Below are 19,052 nucleotides of genomic sequence, written 5' to 3'. Positions count from 1 at the left end.
TGCAGCTAAGTAATAATTTCTAGGTATTTCTCAAAAGAAGCACTTTTCATTCTAGATGGAGTATATTTACAAGTTGCTAGCAGAATTATTTATGCTTCCAAGAAAGAAACTGCCTTTAAAAAGTTTACACATTGTACATGCACTTTGCCTTGTAAGAGCAGACATCTGTAGCCAAAGAAAAATAAAATAGTGCAGCTCTGTTAAGGAGAGCTTGAGCGTGATAAAGGTGGAGGAAAAGGAGAATTTATTAATATTTAATGTTAAAAATCTAGGTCTCAGCATTCAACCAAGACTGGTCCCAGTTCCTATTTATGATTAATGCATATGTAACTTAAATCATTAAGTAGTACCTCTTGGGTCTAAAAATTCATCTATGTATTATGCAAATACTGCTACTCCATCTAAAGTCCTTTCACTTTCAAATTGAATTAGGAAGTATAGAAATTATTGAGAAGCAATGAAAAAACCCATTCATTGTGTTCTATTTTAAATTTATTTGATGTTAACTATTACAGAAGGGAGCTGCTAGCCAAAACATTTTAGCTGCATTGCACCGGGTTTTCAGGGCAGGCAGAAAGCCGTTCCGAGGTGCATCAGTAGTCCAGGCACTCTAGAATGCTGTGAAGTCACTTTACTAGCTTACACAGCCACCCGTTGCTTGGCGTAGTGGGATCCTACCCCAAAACCTGCTACTGCACGTGTAGTGTCCGTAGGGTGGAAATGTCCCCTCACTGTCCTGCCCACTTGTTGTTTAGGCTGCCCCTTGTGCGAGGACACGAGGCTTGACTCCATTTTCATCAAAAGGCTGATTTATTATGTTATATATTATATTAAAATACTACATTAAAACTATACTAAAAAGAACAGAGAGAAGATCAGAAGGCTACAAAGACAAGAATAGAATAGGAATCAATAACAAAAATCCTGTGACTGCTCACAGCCTTGGCACAGGTGGCTGTGACTGGTCACTAATTGAAAACAATCCACATGGACCAATGACAGATGCACCTGTGGCATTCCACAGCAGCATACAGTTATTGTTTACATTTCTTTCCTGAGGCTCTCAGCTCCTCAGGACAGGAAAAATCCCAGCAGAGGCTTTTTCACTAAAATATCATGGCTACACCCGCTGACCACGCCAGCTCCGTGCTGGGGGGAGCACCGGGTGGCCACAAGCCGGGCAGGGGCTGCATTTACCATGAAAACAACAGAATTGAGTATCAAATTAGAAACCAGTGGTGTTGTAAGCCTGCTCCTTGCTTTTACTGTGCTACCCAAAACCATCTTCAGCATAGTTACTCCTCACTACTCAGATTTTAATGGAAAGTCTAATTTCACAATAATTTAAAAATTATTGGTTAAAGAATTATTTTAGAGTTAACTGTGCATACACGTGTCCTGGGGAGGCAATGAGGCATTCACAGAAATTAAAATTGGAAAAACAAACAATAAAATTTTTTAAAAACCCAAACAAACAAACAAAAACCAATCCCCCCAAAAAAAACCCAAAAAAACCCCCAAAACCCAAAACTACTTGACATGGAAAATGGCTCAGAAACACTTCTGTTATTTGCCAGGTATTTCCCAGCAATTTGACCCAGATGCACAAAGAAGCACATTCATAATCATCAAACTGGCAATGATACTTGGTATGCTTTTAATATGGCTTTGTATTTTTACATATGATTTGTTCTAAGAGTGACATGAACAGAACTCTCTTGACTTGCATGAAATCTTGCCCAACTTCTCCTTTAAAAAAATCAAGATTAATTTAATCTGATATGTGATCTGATTTTGAGCAGTTGGGATGAGGTTTATAGTCTTCTGCACACTCAAATTCAGTTTAGGACAACAGAGTGGTAGGATAGTTTCAAATACTAATAAAATTAGGACTAGAGAAGAATACATCTTCACTCAAAGGGAAGATAGACCTGGCAGACAGCCCCACAAATGACTTTTAAAAAGCAATATATGAGTTTGAAAATTAAGTAAAAGCCAGTAACAACACCTTTAAGTATATTGCATTATTAATTATTTTCCTTATTAAGCTGACAATAGATATGTGTGAGGAACATGCTAGTGCTATTCTAACTTACCAACTCTATTCATAAGAGGTCTTTTTAAGATGGGTTTAACCAACTTTGAAAACGCAAGGATTTATAAGTCATTGCTACCACCACCATAATTTTAGATATTATTATTTGAGCCTGTCTTTTCTCTTTGGAATTCTTTGCATCTCCATTTCATATGCAGAATGAGCACTGCTGCTAACTTAAATCAATTTACAAAGGCTGGAACTTTGGTTACTAGAGCAACTTTTTAGCTTATAAATTTAGAAGCAGGGACCTGAATGTGGATCTCCAGTTGCCAGAAGCACTCCCAGAGTATCAGTATCAAGTATTTCACTCTGCTTGACACAAGAGCAGCCAAGGCACAGGTGCACCATGAGAGAGAACAACTTGAAAGTGAAGTGCAGTCACAACATAGGCAGGGATTGTGATCCCCCTGCAGAGTAACTTAGACCTCTCAGCAGCCCAGTGACTGCAGATTAATGGCAACTCTAGTTCATGGCCAGGCCATGAAGTCTGGTAAATACGTCAGCAAGAGCAGCACACAGTACTGCCGAGTTGCTGTCCACGTTTTTCTCTACTCCCCGGGCTGGGGAAGAGTCTGCACCGGCTGAGCTGTGGCACAGCACTGCCCAGATGCGCCGGGGACATCCGGGGAGCGCCTCAGCAGGAGGCAGCAGCGATCAGCAGGAAGGCGAAGTAAGAAAAGAGGGACTCGTCTCGGGGGCAAAGTCCAGACTTTAACACCTCCAGGGGAAGCCAGCCGAGTCAGGACCACGAGGTGGGGTTACAGCTGATTATAAAGGGGGCGGAACATACAACACTTCAACCAGTGAGGGAGAACTTGGGAGGGAACAAACTCGTGACAAACATGCCGGCTAGCCAATGTGACAGGGAGGGACTCTTGTTCCCGATCCAATCACCCACCGAAGAGGGGAGAACTTTCTGGAAAGAGGGAAGGGGACAGTGGGTGATGGACAGGAACTCAGGGAGGGATTGACAGAGGGTAACCAGGGGAACAGGGGTGGAGACAAAAAACTGACACTCTCAAAAGGAGGGGTTGCCGGGGGCGGGGGGAAGCCCAGGACCGAACCGTTATAGCTCATTATAGCTTTAGGGGCAAACAGAACAGACCAAATGAACCATGCACCACAACACAGTACAAGAACAGGGATAACACCAGTGCAGCTCAGGCAAGAACTAAGGGCCCCTATGCTGAGACCCAGGATCAACATGCAGAGGAGGTGAGAGTAGGGGTGAATCAGTATAATTTGAGGCTCTTGGTTCAGTTGTAGGCTCCTGGTGCTACTTTCCCACACTTAACTCACCATTTGGTTAATGCTTCCTTTTCTCTCTGGACAAGTAAATGTGTTCTATGAAACACACACACACACAAAAATTAATCTGTGGTTATATTTGTCCCACAGTACAGGTTGAGGGTCAAACCTGCCAGTAATTTATGCTTTTAATTGGAAAGCTACCATCTGTAAACAGAGGTCAATTCCATACCTCTTGCCTCTGCCTGTTTGATCTGTGGACCAGGCATAATATGAATAGACAGAAAAATAAGTTTCACTTCTGTTTCAGTCAGTTTCATCAGTGTTTCAGTCACATATAGGGTGACATTTTTTTTAAAGAATGCCTAATCCAGTGTATTGGATGTGTAGTGTGGCTCTACCAAGTAATTCAAAGAAGGAAAAAAAGTCTTATTTTTACTTGACTTTGTTCAGAAAGAATGTTGTCTTGATCAAGCCAAACTCCACATATTGAACTCTATGTATTAAGTGTAAACCCATTAATAGTTTATTATTGGAAGCATAGATGCAAAACATCTCCAAGACCTGAAGGAATTTTTCATTGTCTAAGAATTTTCAGTCTATCTAGCCAGGTTGTATAACATAGTATTAGCAAGGATCTGAATATCATAATGGTCCAGTTAGTAACACTGTACTACATTGTCAAAGCTACTTATGAAACAGCCCTTGTTTATGAAACAAGGAACACTGACAATTACTTTGTTACAGACCAGAGCATTGAGGCAGCACTTTTCACAAATCTGAGTTTTCTCATGAGTGATATGAGCATTTTCTTCACCCATATGTAATGTTGATTCACTGACGGTTTCACAAGACACAAAAATATTAGCGTCAATGATAACTGGAACTATGCATTAAGTTCTTTAGTCTCCACACAGTACATATTGCTTTCAATCAAATTTTTAGTAAGGCAAAATTTCTACAAATGCCAGAAATGCTTCTATAAATGCCATTTTTGTGTGATCCTCCACAACCCACCGCACACTGAGCAGTCGGACTGAGCAGTAGTGAGCAGGCCCTGGGGCCACAGGGAGTTCTTCTGACACAGCCACCACACATCCAGGCTACAGCAAGGCCAGCGGAAGTGTTGACCACAAAAATCAGATTTGTTACCCAGTGTGCAATAAGCCAGTAATTACACACTTGAGGGAGATATGGATTCTTTATTTTAGAGTGGCAGAAGCCTGGGTGCTGCATGGTATTCCATGAATCAAGCACACCAACTATCAAAACCTTTTAGTATTTACACATTTTAGCAAACAAATGCATTAGGCTTCAGGTTACATAGTTCTCTTAATAATGATTATTCTATCTTCTGTTGTTAATAATTCTCTTACTTCTCATGCTAATTAGTCCACATGCCCAGTCGTTCTCCTGAGTTGGTGGGCAGCTTGGTAAGTGGTCTGCTGGAAGTGGAGCTGATTCAGCACAATTGCTGAGTTGCCTTTAATAATTTATTCCATATGTGGGGACGACTGCCAAATGTCCTTGTGGCCAGGAAATTCTGAATTGTTTGTCTGATATCACTGAAATACGTCGTGCCCTAGAGCTTAACAAGGAAATTCCGACAAAAGATTTTTCTTTCTAACCCCTGGACATCACTTTAAGTTTGCTTTGTAGCATCTATCTGTTTCAAGGATTAAATCTCCTTTCTTGTTGATTAGGCTTGAAAATAAAGATCAAACATCAAGCAACATCCTTCCTTAGAAAAGCTTTCTCGTGTTGCCCGTTTCGCAACAAAAACGGTTCGTCGGCCGAAGGCGACGCCGGAAGCCAATGCCCGCTCAGAGCAGGGACCACCCCTTCCGCCCTGAGTGGCAGAATTTCAGCCAATAGCAGAGCGCCTAGGGCTCGCAGGCGGGAGTTTATCGACTCTCGGCCAATCAGAGGTAGGTACTTGGTGGGGCCGTGGCTTGAGCGGCGTCGTCAAGGCCAGGAGCGGCGTCGCCGCGTCGCCGCGTCTCGGACGCGGAAGGCTCGTGCGGAGGGGAGGCGGTGCGTTTGCTGGACCCGCCTGCCCGCCAGCGGCACGATGAGCCTGGCCCTCAGGTCGGTACGAGCACGGCGCTTCCCTGCTTCCCCCATCCCCGGAGCGCGGATGGGGGTCCCTCAGGGCCGCACCGCCCCCGTTCGGGAGGTGTTGGCCGAACGCGGAGCGCGTCAGGCCGTGGTGGGGCCTGGGTGTCATCCCCGGCCTCCAGCCCATCACATCTGATCCCTTTGGCGCGGCCGGGGCCGGATCAGGCCCGTCTCTCTGTCGGAAGAGGGAAGGGTTCGGCGCATCTGGCCTTGGGAGGTTCTCTTCTGTCTTGTCTGATGTGCTTTCAAAAGGCCTGTGAATAGGCATAAAGTTAAAATTCTCGGCTGTGTTTTGTTTATAAATTCTGGTTTAGTAGCTGTTGCATAAAGGACCTGGCAATTTCTTGTCTTCAAGTGTAATGAATACGCTTACATGGCAACTGTTACCCTTAATTTTCAAGTCGAAGAACTTCATGGTTAATATGGTTAAAGTATTTGCAGAAGTGGCACTAAACTGCTTGTATTTGAGTACTGCTTTTCCTTTTGATAAATTATTTTATGCTAAACATTAAATGAACGCTTAAGTGCCCTGATTGCTCTTTCAGAAGAGCTCGGTGTTAATCTGCTTTTACATCTATAAATGGATTTCTTAATTGTAGCTCACAAAATCTGGGCTCCTTAGATCTGAACTACTCTCCCAGTCCTAATTACGTAGCAAGCTCAGAGTTAATTGTGATCCTTCCAAGAGCTGTAGTAATCCAAAGCCCATGTGAAATCATACTGTCTCAGTTGGTCTGTTAAGGACATTTTACTCTTTGAGGGTAATGTGGTTTGAAGCAGGCTCAGCTTCTGCGGCTTGCACTCTTCATGCCTGTATTTGGGATTTTATCTTCAGTGGTTGTTGAAAGCTAAGTGTAGATGAGTGTTTAATCTTAGGACTGATCAAAATTAGCAAATTGTCAACATAGAAGGGCATAAAGTAGCTTATTAGAGGGGATTTAGAAAGTTAATCTTGCAGTTTTCTGATCAGTAATGTTTATGCATTGTACACTAGGTGATGCAGCACTCATTCTGCCTCTGGTGCAAAAGGAGAAATGAGCATAAAAATCCTGCTCCTGAGAACAGGTTTATAACATAAACTATACAGTAATTTAGGTTAGAAAGGACTTATGGCAGTCATCTAGTCCAGCTTCCTGATGAAAGCAGCTTCTACATAAATCTGGCTGAGGATGCTAAGCACCTTTTATAGTTAGGTTCAAAAAATTCTGGTGATGGAGACTCCTTCCCAGTGGGACTGTTCTAACACCCATGCACTGAGAAAATGTTTTCCCTTCGATCCAGCTGCAGTTTCTCCTCCAGCTGAAGTTTTTTTCCTTAAATTTTGTAGTTATTGTCTCTTGTCCTTTTACTGTGTTCCTCTGAAAATATAAGCTTATTCCTAGGCTAGCCAAAGAAAAGGGGGCTGTCTTTGAGCTAGATTTGCTGATTTGGAGGGCTTGTCTGTTGTGTATATACCAAAACAGAGCAAAACATCTTCAAAACCTGTGTATATGTGTGATCTAAAGGATTTTAAAAAATCCTGTAAGTACTATTTGTCTGAGAACTGTTACAGGCAACAAAGCTGATTTGTATCACCTAATGCTAGCTTTAGTAACAAGACTGTTTGGCCTAGTTTGGCTTCCACTGCCAGTCCCCAAATTTATTTTATTTTTCTAAGCTACAGCGTAGAAACTAATTGTTTTCATGAGTAGTATAATTTCAACTGCTAATCTAGTTTGTAACCTCAAGAAGCCTTTTTAACTGGTACTGTTAAAAGTGCCTGTGGCACTTACCTTGTGGTCATCATTTACAGCCCTTACCTTGCTGCGTTCAGGTTCAGAGTTGTGTAGCATCTTGTGCTTGGGTGTTGGTAATTTTTCTAACCTCAAGAAGCCTTTTTAACGGGTAATTTTTCTAACCTCTTTTTTTTGTTGTTGTTGCTGCTTATTAACAAAAATGCCTGTGCTGGTTTTATTTTGGGTGGGAGACAAGAGGTGTCATTCAGATTTCACAAGGTAATTGTCTGTTTCTAATGCAATTTTCAACTGGGAATACAAGCTGTGAAAATATTGACTAGGTAAGGTACTGATTTCTAAAATTATGGTCATTTTCTTTTTCGTGGAGAAGGTTATCTACAGTGGCATCTTCCCAATAGAAATGTGTTACACTATGTTTCCTTTTCATTATATAGGAATGAGTTCTCAGTAGATAAAACTAAAAAGAAGAAAAGAAGAGAACTGACTGAGGAACAGAAGCAAGAAATTAAAGATGCCTTTGAATTGTTTGATACAGACAAGGATAGAGCAATAAATTATCATGAATTAAAGGTAGAACTTTCCTTTCATTTAAGCAGTTTTATAACTGATAATATATCTGTTCTATAGTGAATTCTTAAGAAGCTGTATCTTTAAAAACTTCCTTCAAAATGTGTTGCTGGGTTAAAGGAGCAAAGGAAAAAAAATAAAAAACAGGAAATACTCTCTTAGTGTAAGGATAAGCTTTTCTTCCCACTTAATATAGTTCATGAATAACAGAATTGCTATAGAACTCTGAATAACCGTGGTGTAATTGCTGATTTGGGATAAGCTTGGACAGATGGAAAAACTGTCCAAGGATAAGCTTGGACAGAGGGAAAAGCTGCTGAAAAACCATTTGATTGTTTTTAAAGACACTGTATAACTTCAAGCCTGGTGTTGGTTTCAGATGTGTAAGTAAAAGATGTAAATCAAATTTGTAAAACTGTTGACTACAAGCCAAAGCTTACCTGTATTTTTCCAAAGAAGGCCTATGATTTGTAGGAATAAGGTGTGCTTTTTGAGGGAGGCTCAGTAGTTGCCCTTCCCAAAGAAGGATGCTCTTAATGATAGCTATTAGCAGATGGAGGTTAGGATCTCTTTCTAAGTAAGGCTTCCCACCTGAAAGTCTACAGAGTAGTAAATGGGGTTCACTAAACTCACCTTAAATCCTTCATGCATTTTTATTCTAATTTAGACATTAAGAACCAAAAGTAGCTTTGGAGAGGCCAGTGTTTCAGTCACATATTGGGTGAGGTTTTTTTTTGAAAGAATGCCTAATCCAATGTATTGGCTGTATAGTGTGGCTCTACCAAGTAATTCAAAAAAGGAAAAAAGTCTTACTTTTACTTAATTTGCTGCTACAGGAATGTGTTAGATAGAACAATTCTCTTCTCTTTATTTAATTTATTTTATCTTTGCTGGAAGTCACTGTGACTAGGGTTGTGCTGGGCATTCTCTTGGTTATAACCAATATGGTTTTTCTGTTTATGGTATGCTTTGAATTCCCTGTCATGATTGCTTGAAAAGCTCTTTCTTAGCTGTCTAATCAAATACTGTCATCCTGAAGCTTATACGGTGAAACAGCAGAAATACATAAAGAGAAAAACTACTTGTCTCCTTCTCTACAAAATCAGCATATAGTATGAATTTTTGAATAACTACTTCAGTGGTTTTCCACTGTGTGTGGTTAGCTTGTATTCATCGGTTTGGAGGAAGTTAGGGTGCTGTGTGCTGAGCAATTGCCTTCTAAGGTGAAATGGGAAACTAAATGTGGACTTCAGCACTAATGGAAAAGTAAAATGTAGGTTGGCTTCTGTGGCTGACTAGAAAAGCAGTTAAAAGTCTTGTAGGACTTGTAAATCCATGAACATACACACTTGCATACAATTTGCAGAATGATTTTCAGTTTTGTCTTAAGAAGATCATATTTTGAAATTATTTTGGAAATGAGGAATCAATTTACTTGTCCTAAGATGCATTTGGTCCAGTCTGCAAAATCCTTGAAAATACAAAGTTGTTTTTTTTCCTCACTGTAACTAGATATTCCATTTCCTAATAGTAGTTCTAAATGGTTTTAATATCCCAAGCTATTTTCCTTTTATTTATTTATTATTGTTACTAAACCATCGATATGCTCTTTCTCTCTTGGGCAAGAAGGTAATTAGTGAAATTAAAAGGAAAATCTGTTAATCTTTATTTTGATCCTTATTTGTGGTCGCACTTCCTTTTTATTCCAAAAGGTGGCAATGAGAGCCTTGGGTTTTGATGTGAAAAAAGCTGATGTCCTGAAAATACTTAAAGATTATGATCGAGAATCAACAGGCAAGATCACGTTTGACGATTTTAATGAAGTTGGTATGTGATTGTGTTTGTACCTCTAGAGATATTTAGCCTATAGTAGCGAGTAAAATTTCAAAGCTGTACTTTGTGGACTTCTTCAGTTGTTTAAGAAACAGAAGTGGGAGATTTCATTTAATATTTTGTTTAATATAGGTCAATAGTAAAGGAAGATAGATATTTGTTTTCTGAATTCTTAATTTGATATGTAGAGATGAATGATAGCTACAGTATAAAAGGAAGTATCTTTCAAGCTTACACAGAGGAATAAATGCTAGTTTAAAGTGTAGATGTTCTTGTCTTGTTCATGGATCTCTCTAAGATTCTTCTTCCTGCTGCGGAAAAGGTATTTGGCATTGAATTTCATGAGAAGGAGTGCAAACACAGAGAAGCAGACTACAGATTTCATATATAAAAAAGATTTAGAGAGGTTGAAGTAGATTTTAGATATTGTACTACAAGGATTTTCAGCTGTTGATAGAGCCAGTAGCACTAGTTCTGTCTTTAATCTGAAATTTGTGTATTGTGAAATTTTATGTACTTTGAGTTTGTAGTGATCTGCAGAATTTTAAGACTTGATGTTTCTTTGAAGATTTTAGGGGATTTTTGTTATGTATAATTTATGCTTTTGTATACAATTTATGTTTACCAAAAAGCAAACTGTATGGGTTTACATTTCTAGCTTATTATGTCCATTATAGTTCATTATGTTCATGATAGTCCATTTCTTCAAGGTCTTGAATTTATATAGATTTTATGGAACAACCATTTTATGGAACTCAACCCCCCAGTACCTGTTCTTGGCTACAAATAGCAATCATCTTAATGTATTGAAACAATTAGTGATTGAAATGTGGCAAGTTTTAATTGTTTTACAGATTAGTACTGGACGAAATGTCTTGTTAATGGCAGGTAATGTTTTTATAGTTATATTCCAAGTTAGAGAATATTGTTTTTGGTTCTTTTCTGATTTATAAAGTCTGTGTGGAAGTATTAGGAAGAAAATGACTGTATTCATTTGAGAGTAATACTTGTCTTAAAATTACATATTACATTATGTAATATTATATAAAATTAATATACTGTAATTATCGTGCAATTACTTTTTAAATTCCTGATGTTGAGTCCTGTTAATTCTTTTCTTGTTCTGTCCTGGCTATCAATATCGACAGTCATTAAGTGCTACAAGAAGCCAGGAAATTCTTGTAGAAAGCACAGTACATATATACTTAGAAGGGGATTGAACCTGTTGGAAAACTTTAGTTGAAATAGCATACTACTGTGGTGCCATATGACCTTGACACAGAATTAAATATGATATCACTTCTAACAAAAAGACTGAGGAGTTAGATAAAATAGGTTATTGAGACATTAACTGTGATGAGCCCCTGAATGTTAAAGCCTGTAAGCAATTCTTGAGCCGTCAGTTTCTCTTAATGTAATGTTCAACTGAAATACATAAGGATGCTATTATAATTTGTCTTCTGTAGTTTTGTATTTAGAGGCATTTTATTATTTTTCAGTTGTCTTTTTTGCCACAAAAGGTAACATTTTTCAAATGATGTAATACTGTCATGCAGCACTGTTGTTTTAAAAAAATATTTAAAGTTAGGGTAAATCTGCAGATATATAAACTTGATTGCTGTCGTTGGCTTGTATGAGCATGAAAAATTCTTTCCTCTCAAGTTAGCTAAGCCAGAGCAGACATTCCATCTGCAGTTAGTAGCAGATGGTAAGTGGTTCTTTCTGTGCAAACAGTATTGATGTGATTTTAATGGCTTGATAATACAAGACTAGCCCTGCAGTACAAGACTGGCAGGTCCAAAGATATAGAGATACATTATCATTGGTTGGTCTGAAGTAATTACTAGAGAAATATTTCATCAGGCAAGTTTGTATTTTATGTTGCAGAAACTGACAAATGATTGTCTTGAAAAGAACAATAAAGGCTGAAGAATCCTTTCAGAATAAACATCTTGTGATTCATAGCAGCATTCTTTTCATAACCCCTATGCTTAATCTTTTTTTGTTTTCAGGTTTAGGGGGCTGGGATGTTGGTTGGTTATGGTGGCTTTTGGTATTAATGTGGCTTTTTATTTAAATGAGAGGTTCCATGTAGATGTTTTTCTTCACTTACTGTTTCAGTGTTCTTCCCAGCTCAAAACTCTATCCTGATTAAAACATGTAAAGTAAAAAAATTTCTCACCTTCATCTGAAAGAGCTGATCATGTTTTTTTTCTGAAAATTTGGAATTTTGAAAGAGAGACATCTTATGTATACTTTAAATTCCTATTGGAAAATGTATGGAAAGTGTGACTGTGTCTGAACTGCCATGCAGCTTCTACTGCAACAGTTAAGTCCCAAAGAGCGACTTGGGAAAGCAGAGGTAAGAAAGAGAGGTCAGACAAAAGCCAAACAAATATGCATATTTAATTCTATAGAAATGTAAGAACAGGCGAAATCAGACGTGTTCTTCATATTGTCCTAGTTTACAAAGGTCATTCTGAGTTTGCCTTTCTGATTTTTTAGTCTGACTTAAGTATCCTTTTTGCAGTGACAGATTGGATACTGGATAGAGACCCACAAGAAGAAATACTCAAGGCATTCAAATTGTTTGATGATGATGACTCTGGTAAAATAAGTCTGAGAAATCTGCGGCGGGTTGCTAGAGAATTGGGTGAAAATATGTCTGATGAAGAACTGCGGGCTATGATTGAAGAATTTGATAAGGATGGAGATGGAGAAAGTATGTGTTAGCAAATATAACATCATATCATCTTGTTCTTAATTTTGTTCCTTTTTTAGGTGTTATTTTGTTGTGAAAATGTCCTCTTTCATTTCCTTCTAGATTCCTTTCATCTCAAGCATAATTTAGCTTACAAATAATGCAGACAATTGCTTTTGACAGCTGCTAATCCTGGAGTTTAAGAATCATATTGATTCACCACCAACTCTTATTCAGCCAATGTCTATTAAAAGATGGGTGAAAGTGTAGTTGAAGGTAGAAGTAAGAGAGATTCTGTGTGCCTACGTTCCATTTTTATTTCCTTATTAATCAGTAAAAGCAGTGAAGTGCTGAGAGGAAGTCTTTTGGTCACTTACTCAATATATCTTAAGTGTCAATGTGTCCTTGTTGTGATTTGGATTATTAAGCTAATAAATCATGCTGGAAGTAGCCTGGGTCTGTGTAGGATCAGCTTGCATGGCTCTTTAACATACTTCTGAGCTTCGGAGTGCTGAAAAGCATAGTGTGAAAAATGGCTCTTCAACTGACAAGGTCCAGAGTAGGCTGCAGAAGTGATTTACTAGGTAGATAAAGAATGAAGTAGTAAGTCAAGTTTGATACTATGCTTGTTAAATCATTGTGAACACTGAAACTTAAAGAGTTTTCCACTTGCTTCAAAACAACCGTATTTTTACATCAGAAACCTTAATACCTGAATTTTGAGGATCACTCACTTAAGACCTTGCACATAAAGACTGTGTCAGTCCATCGAGCACCATTCTTACAGTGACTCATATCTGAGATTTCTCTAGCAGGTCATCAGTTTATCCTGTGACAATGATATTTATGCTTGTAAGCATATGTTGGGCTCAAAATGCACACGTAGTATGGAAAAAATTGTGTTGTCAGCCTTTTGACAGATAGTCTTCTGTGCTATTCAGTTTAGAGGGTATTTTTTACAGTCATAGCTGTAGAGTTGAGTGAAATTAGAATTCTTTGTGCAAATATGTTTTGTCATGTGTTGATCTCCTGGAGCTGCCAAATGAGATGTCAAAATTGTGGATGAATTTTTTTTGTCACATTGCTATTTGTGTACTACATATGGAACATATACCATTAGCTCCTTTCAGGAGGGTTATTGAGTCATTATTTTGTGTCAGTGCTACATTTTTTAAAATCAAATTGATCAGCTACGACTAAGTGGCTCACTTGCCTCTTATTCAGTCATCCATTCATTGTCTTTGTTAGAGCAATCAAACAGAAGATTGAATATGGAAGATTGACAGCATAATGTTTGTGTGTGGTGCTGTTTATCCTTAAAGTTCTGTATGTTTTTTGTTCCTTAAAGAAAACTGAGGCTGTTTCTAGCTTTTCAAGATTTATTCTGAGAAAGTTAATGATTCTGTGAATAATTTGTCTTCAAACACCTGGCAAATGTGGCAAAATCTTGCTGTCATTTAATTCTCCTTTTCCTGCTCTCCAAAACAAATTTGAAACTGTTAATTGTTAGCATTTTTATAGATATATCAAATACAGGAATAACACCACTTTTTATTGATATATCAAATACTGGAATAATACAGGAATAATACCACTTTTACTGGTTTAAACCCTGTATTACATTTGAGAGATTGTTTTGCTCACAGTGAACTCTTACGTTCCCAGTAAAACCACTGAGCTCTACTGGTAGAGTACAGTACTACACAGATTTCTGTAAAAGAAAGTATATTTGATGTATTTTTGTCTCCCTTAAATACGTAAATAATCTTACTTTGGTGTTCCTGGGTTTAATAATTTCTTCTGGTTTTGAGCACAACTAACTTGAAAAACTGTGTGGTACCAGTTCATGCAATTTTGATCCTCTTGTGTGGATGCAACTGTAGGAAATACGATCCAATCTCACGTCTTGGATTTTTGACACAAAATTAAGACACGTACCCAAACCCACCACTGAAAAAATATGCACCTTTAACTCTCAAGATTCTAAGTCAATATTTTCTTTCTATTAGCTGTGATTCTAGTTTGTTCTTTTATGATTACTTATGTCATGGAGTTGAGAGAAATATGATGCCATGGAAAACAGTTCTGCTTTCATGGTGCTTAACTCATGAAACAGATCCTATATCTGAAGGAGACTAACTGGGATTACTTTGCTTACTGGGAATTGTAACTACACTGCTTTTTGAAGTTTCTTTGAGTGTTGCAAAATTTGTCATTATAGTGTTGTATTTCCACATTGCAGCATTATTTCAAGGATGTTGTAAACCAGAGAATATTTTTGAGACAATGTTTGAATAAAGTCTTACTGTATTTTTGTGTCTTAGAACTGGATGTAGCTATGTGATGGACTGGCATTTCAGAGCATAGGGACCTAAGCTAGACTAAATATACTTGTTTTCTATTTTCTTATATACATCACAGCAGGACATATGTAGGTTTTTCGATTTTTTTATTCTTTAACATAGTTGAATTTCTTTTATTTTCTTCTAGCTATGAATGTAGTTCCTTTGTTGCAGTGTTTTGTTTAGGAATAGCTTGGGCTGGGATGGATAATTGCCTGGGCTTTGTACGTATCTTGTCTTTTCCATACCCCCATCTTACTCTAATCATTCCCCAGAACAGTAATTAGTTGCACAGTGAACATGTTCACTGGTTCACTCTCTTACAGGGGCTATGTTTTAACGTATGAGTAATATCAGTACCTCAGGTATAACTACAACAAAATAATTAATGAATGCTAATTAATGTATTATTATGACTTAATTTCTTTAAGTGCATTTGTGTAAAATTTTTGTTAATTATAAATGAAGCATGAAGAAAGCTCAGGTGGGGAAAGGCTCATCAAATGTCCATTTTAAATCTAGCTAATTTATGGAATAATTGCTAAAGCATATTAAAATTTGTTTTCGTTAGGCAGGAATAGCATTGTTTGATCTGTGATGGTAAATTGGATGTAAATGTTTTGAATTGAGATTTTAAGACTAAATCTGGATTCAGTCCTAACTAACTAAGGTATTGTTGCTTGAGAAGTACTTACTTAATAAAATTTAGATACCATTCTTAACACTTTTGTAGACCTTTAAAATAATACTATTTTGCATGAGGCATCTCATATATGTTTGTTGGGGATTTTTTTCCTATCATATTTCACTTTTAGAATATTTTTACTTTTATAATAGAAATAATAGTAATTATTAGTGAGCTAGATTCTGGGTTTAGTATTCCACATAATAAAGTTTGCATTCTAGCTTCATGTTACATGAAAAGCCTGTGCAAAACCCTTGTTCTAGAAGCAAATTCGTAAACACTTATAGTAATGGATCAGATGCAGCAAATATTAATAGAGAAGCCTTTAAGTAATTTAAGTATTTTTTACTTCAATTTTAAGTAAAAAAATAATGCAGATATGCATTATTTTATTTTAAAGTTTATTGTTATTTGCTGTTTGTCTAATGAATTTTTTTCTTTTTTTTCTTTTTTTTTTCTTTTTTCTTTTTTTGCAGTTAATCAAGAAGAATTTATTGCTATTATGACTGGAGATATTTAGCATTAGAAGAAAAGAAATTACCTGACCACAAAAGGGAGGAGTTGTTGGCAGCTTCTGTTACAATGTTCTGTACTTTCATTTATTTTGGTAGCTGGAGTGGTGCAGAAAGTTGTCACAGGACCAAAATAAAAACGGGTTGCATGCACTGATAATTCAGTACTTTGTATCATTAAATATTATCATTAGGATAATTGATGTAATATTTTAGAACAAGTAAATAATGCTGCATTTCAGAATATTTGATTAACTTTGTAAAATAGCCTTGTCTCAAATTTCTGAATTGTGTCATATATTAGCCTTTTGAGGTTATTGACTTTGTGTTAGCATTAGTTGTGGCCTTAGTTTTGATACATAAGTTTTGAAAAACTTCCATTTTAATAAAACATTCTTTACTACTACTGGAATGTCTTATTATTGTAGTTCAATCTGGGCTGAACTAGAAGAGACAATGAATCAGAGAAAATGTTTGTTTTTTTTTTCTTTTTTCATTCATAAGCTTTTACTTCTGCTCTTTAGATGAACTGCAACATTAAATGGGCAAGTATATGCATCTTCAAACATGCCATTTATTAACTGTTCCCCCTGTGTGATAACAAGTGACATGCAACTATACATGATTTCAAAACATGCTTAAATCACTCAGATGTCAGCCAGTGATTCTTTCTCCAGTATCCACAATTCTGATAGTTGTGGAGACAATGACAGTGGCAAACTTCTTGCAAGCCAGCAGTATGCTTTAGAATCTAATAGCAAAAACGCCCCATGTGAAATAGAAAATGTATTTTAAAAATCCATTAAAAAGCCTGCAACAAACCCCCACAGCTCCTAACCAGTATTTTGCAATCTTAGATTTGTTTGGGAGGTAAATGTTTAGGGGAAAAAATTCAGTGTTTGGGACTGAGCCTATGGACAGCTCTTAACAAGTATTTTCTAGGATCAGTACAAGAATTGTCCAGTTCAGTAGCTTCTGAATTTATTTTTAATTTTTTTTTGTCAACTATTTAGGGGCACTTTTAGTTTCTGCAGACAAAGTGATAAAGAACGGGAAAGGTCTGTTTGTAGTCTTCAAAAAACTTTTTCCTCAAGAATCCTACCTTTAAATGTGCCAAGTGTTCTAACATGCTGCAGTGGTCTTTAGGGAGATGGTACCCTCTCTGTAGATGGCTGGTGCTTATTTTTTGATAGGTGAACACTTACTATGTGTAACTCTTCCAGTAAGATATACTTTTTGTCTTCTGAATTGAGGCCATATTTCTAGCTTTGGCAATATACTTGGTAAACCTCACTTTGTTCTTGCAGACACAGCATCATTTGTTAGAGGCCAGGTAACAATAGCTGTAAGGCTCCATAAACAGAGGCCAGTGACCTGGAGAGAGGTCTTGTAAGTCACTCAGACTGTGGGAGTGTCACAAAAGAAGGGAAAAAGAAACTATCAGAATAGTGATACTATTTTCTCAGTAGTACTTGCACTAGTGTCTCAATGTTTAGTTTTACTTTTTTCCTTCATTGTTCTGGAGATTTTTGCATTTCAAAACAAAATGTGCTGCTGACTGTTGATCTTGCAGTTTTGTGTACTGGGATTGTTGCAATTCCTGTTGACTTTTCTTGGTATTCACCAACCTGACAATAATTAGGTCAGATCAGAGACCAGAGCATAGTAAGACATAATCTCTAAATTTGCACTTTCAGCTCAGCCCCAGCTTTGATACTACATTTAGTTCTCTGTGCTTTATGGAGTTCACACCTATCCTGGTACTTTTTTCGTAGTTCTCTTGGTGTATCATAGGATACAGATTCACAGTTTTTTTATACTTTGCCTGATATCATAGAGGAGGCAAGTAATTTGGTGGCACATTTTATCATCTCTGTTGTAGAATACTGTCAAGGGGTCATCACTACATATGTAATAGGTGTGCCATTGAATGTGTCCCTTATTTCTAGACTTGCAAAAGTGGGTTAGGGTTAAATGAACAAGGTCTGGCTTGGAGTACCAGGAACAGATGTTCCTCTGTCAGCTCTGCTATGGAGGACAGTGATGCCTGGTGGAAGTCTAAAAATGGCAGCTTAGTGTCACCAGTGTGTCAGACGTGAGATAGACAGACGTGATCAGGGTCCAAGAAGAAAAAAGTTTTTATTCTGTGTGTTCTCCAGCTTATATACCCTTAACAAAGTGTGATCTTAAGTCGTTAACTACATCACAATAACTTAGTGTATTCATTGTTGCAATGCAGTTAATGTCAATATAATTGGCAAAAGTTTTACAGAAATTTAATAAGGCACATATACACATCTACTTAGGCATGTAGCTGGGCTTACAAAAATGTTCATATATCTTTTCTAATCTTTTCCATGCTGACGGCCTTGTCTTCTTCCTTGCTATGGATACACTCAAAAATCATTAATTGTTATTTCTTCTATTCAGCTTTGTTTGCAGGCCAGCTGTCAACCCCTCCATAGCTTAATAAATATTGTAATCCATTGCACTGAAATCACTGGAACCTCTTTTTAAGAGCTTATAGTCACAATTGTTTATAACAGTGCCAAATATCAATAATTCCATTAATCCTGATTAATTGCATGAAAATTTCAGGAAATTGAGAGCTTTCAATTTAATAAAAATACCATGTTGGAATGCGGTTTACATCAAGTACTACTCTACTGGCTTATTTTAGAGTTGTCTTTTACGTACAAGGTTTGTGACATCAATCATATTTGGTTTGTGTTTATTCATGCAAAAATTTCCATGGCACAGTTAAGTCATCAACAGTCAGATAATGTTAAAGTTACATGTGCTGCATCATGTAAAGGCTCTGATTGAAGTGAGAAACATCTTGAGTGTTTTGCTGGTGTGCTTGACTTTACATCAGAGCTGTGCTTAACTGTGCTGTTGGGACTTGGCAAAGGGGAAAAGGGAAACTGACAACACTGTCTGGCAACAGAGCAGAGGCACAGAGCCACTGGGAAGGGACACAGCTGGCCCTGAGTCTAAAGTTAAACCACAGGCCTGCATGAGAGGAATGGCAGCCCAAAGGGGAGGGCATCAGGGTCCGTGTTGATCTCTTTGTCTTTGGTATCTCTAGTTCATAGTAGAACTCACTGACACAGCTTCTCTTCCTGCACTGTGCCTGCAGCTCAGGAAGATGATTCTGTTGTGACTGGCATTGTTGGAGATTGTGTGGTAGTTAAGCCATGAAGCAGTGTGGA

General features: G+C 37.5%; 1 protein-coding gene across 1 annotated transcript; it reads left to right on the top strand.

Annotated features, from left to right (window-relative positions):
• The first annotated feature begins 5,287 nt into the window (after positions 1-5,287).
• CETN3 (centrin 3) lies at positions 5,288-16,246 on the top strand. The gene is made up of 5 exons (XM_064402833.1): positions 5,288-5,434; positions 7,635-7,770; positions 9,480-9,594; positions 12,131-12,322; positions 15,805-16,246. The coding sequence occupies exons 1-5, from the start codon at positions 5,418-5,420 to the stop codon at positions 15,846-15,848; spliced, it is 504 nt and encodes a 167-aa protein (XP_064258903.1). The 5' UTR covers positions 5,288-5,417; the 3' UTR covers positions 15,849-16,246.
• Positions 16,247-19,052: the final 2,806 nt, after the last annotated feature.

The sequence above is a fragment of the Passer domesticus genome, chromosome Z (genome assembly GCF_036417665.1).
Source record: "Passer domesticus isolate bPasDom1 chromosome Z, bPasDom1.hap1, whole genome shotgun sequence".
Taxonomy (NCBI): Eukaryota; Metazoa; Chordata; class Aves; order Passeriformes; family Passeridae; genus Passer; species Passer domesticus.
Note: the sequence above shows the minus strand (reverse complement) of the source record. Positions and strands in the feature narration are given on the sequence as shown.

Bases quoted from the DNA above. Each gene is read 5' to 3' on its own strand.
- CETN3 (XM_064402833.1), top strand. The intron at 7,771-9,479 runs GTAGAACTTTCC...TTATTCCAAAAG, and splicing joins TAAATTATCATGAATTAAAG to GTGGCAATGAGAGCCTTGGG. The intron at 9,595-12,130 runs GTATGTGATTGT...TCCTTTTTGCAG, and splicing joins TGACGATTTTAATGAAGTTG to TGACAGATTGGATACTGGAT.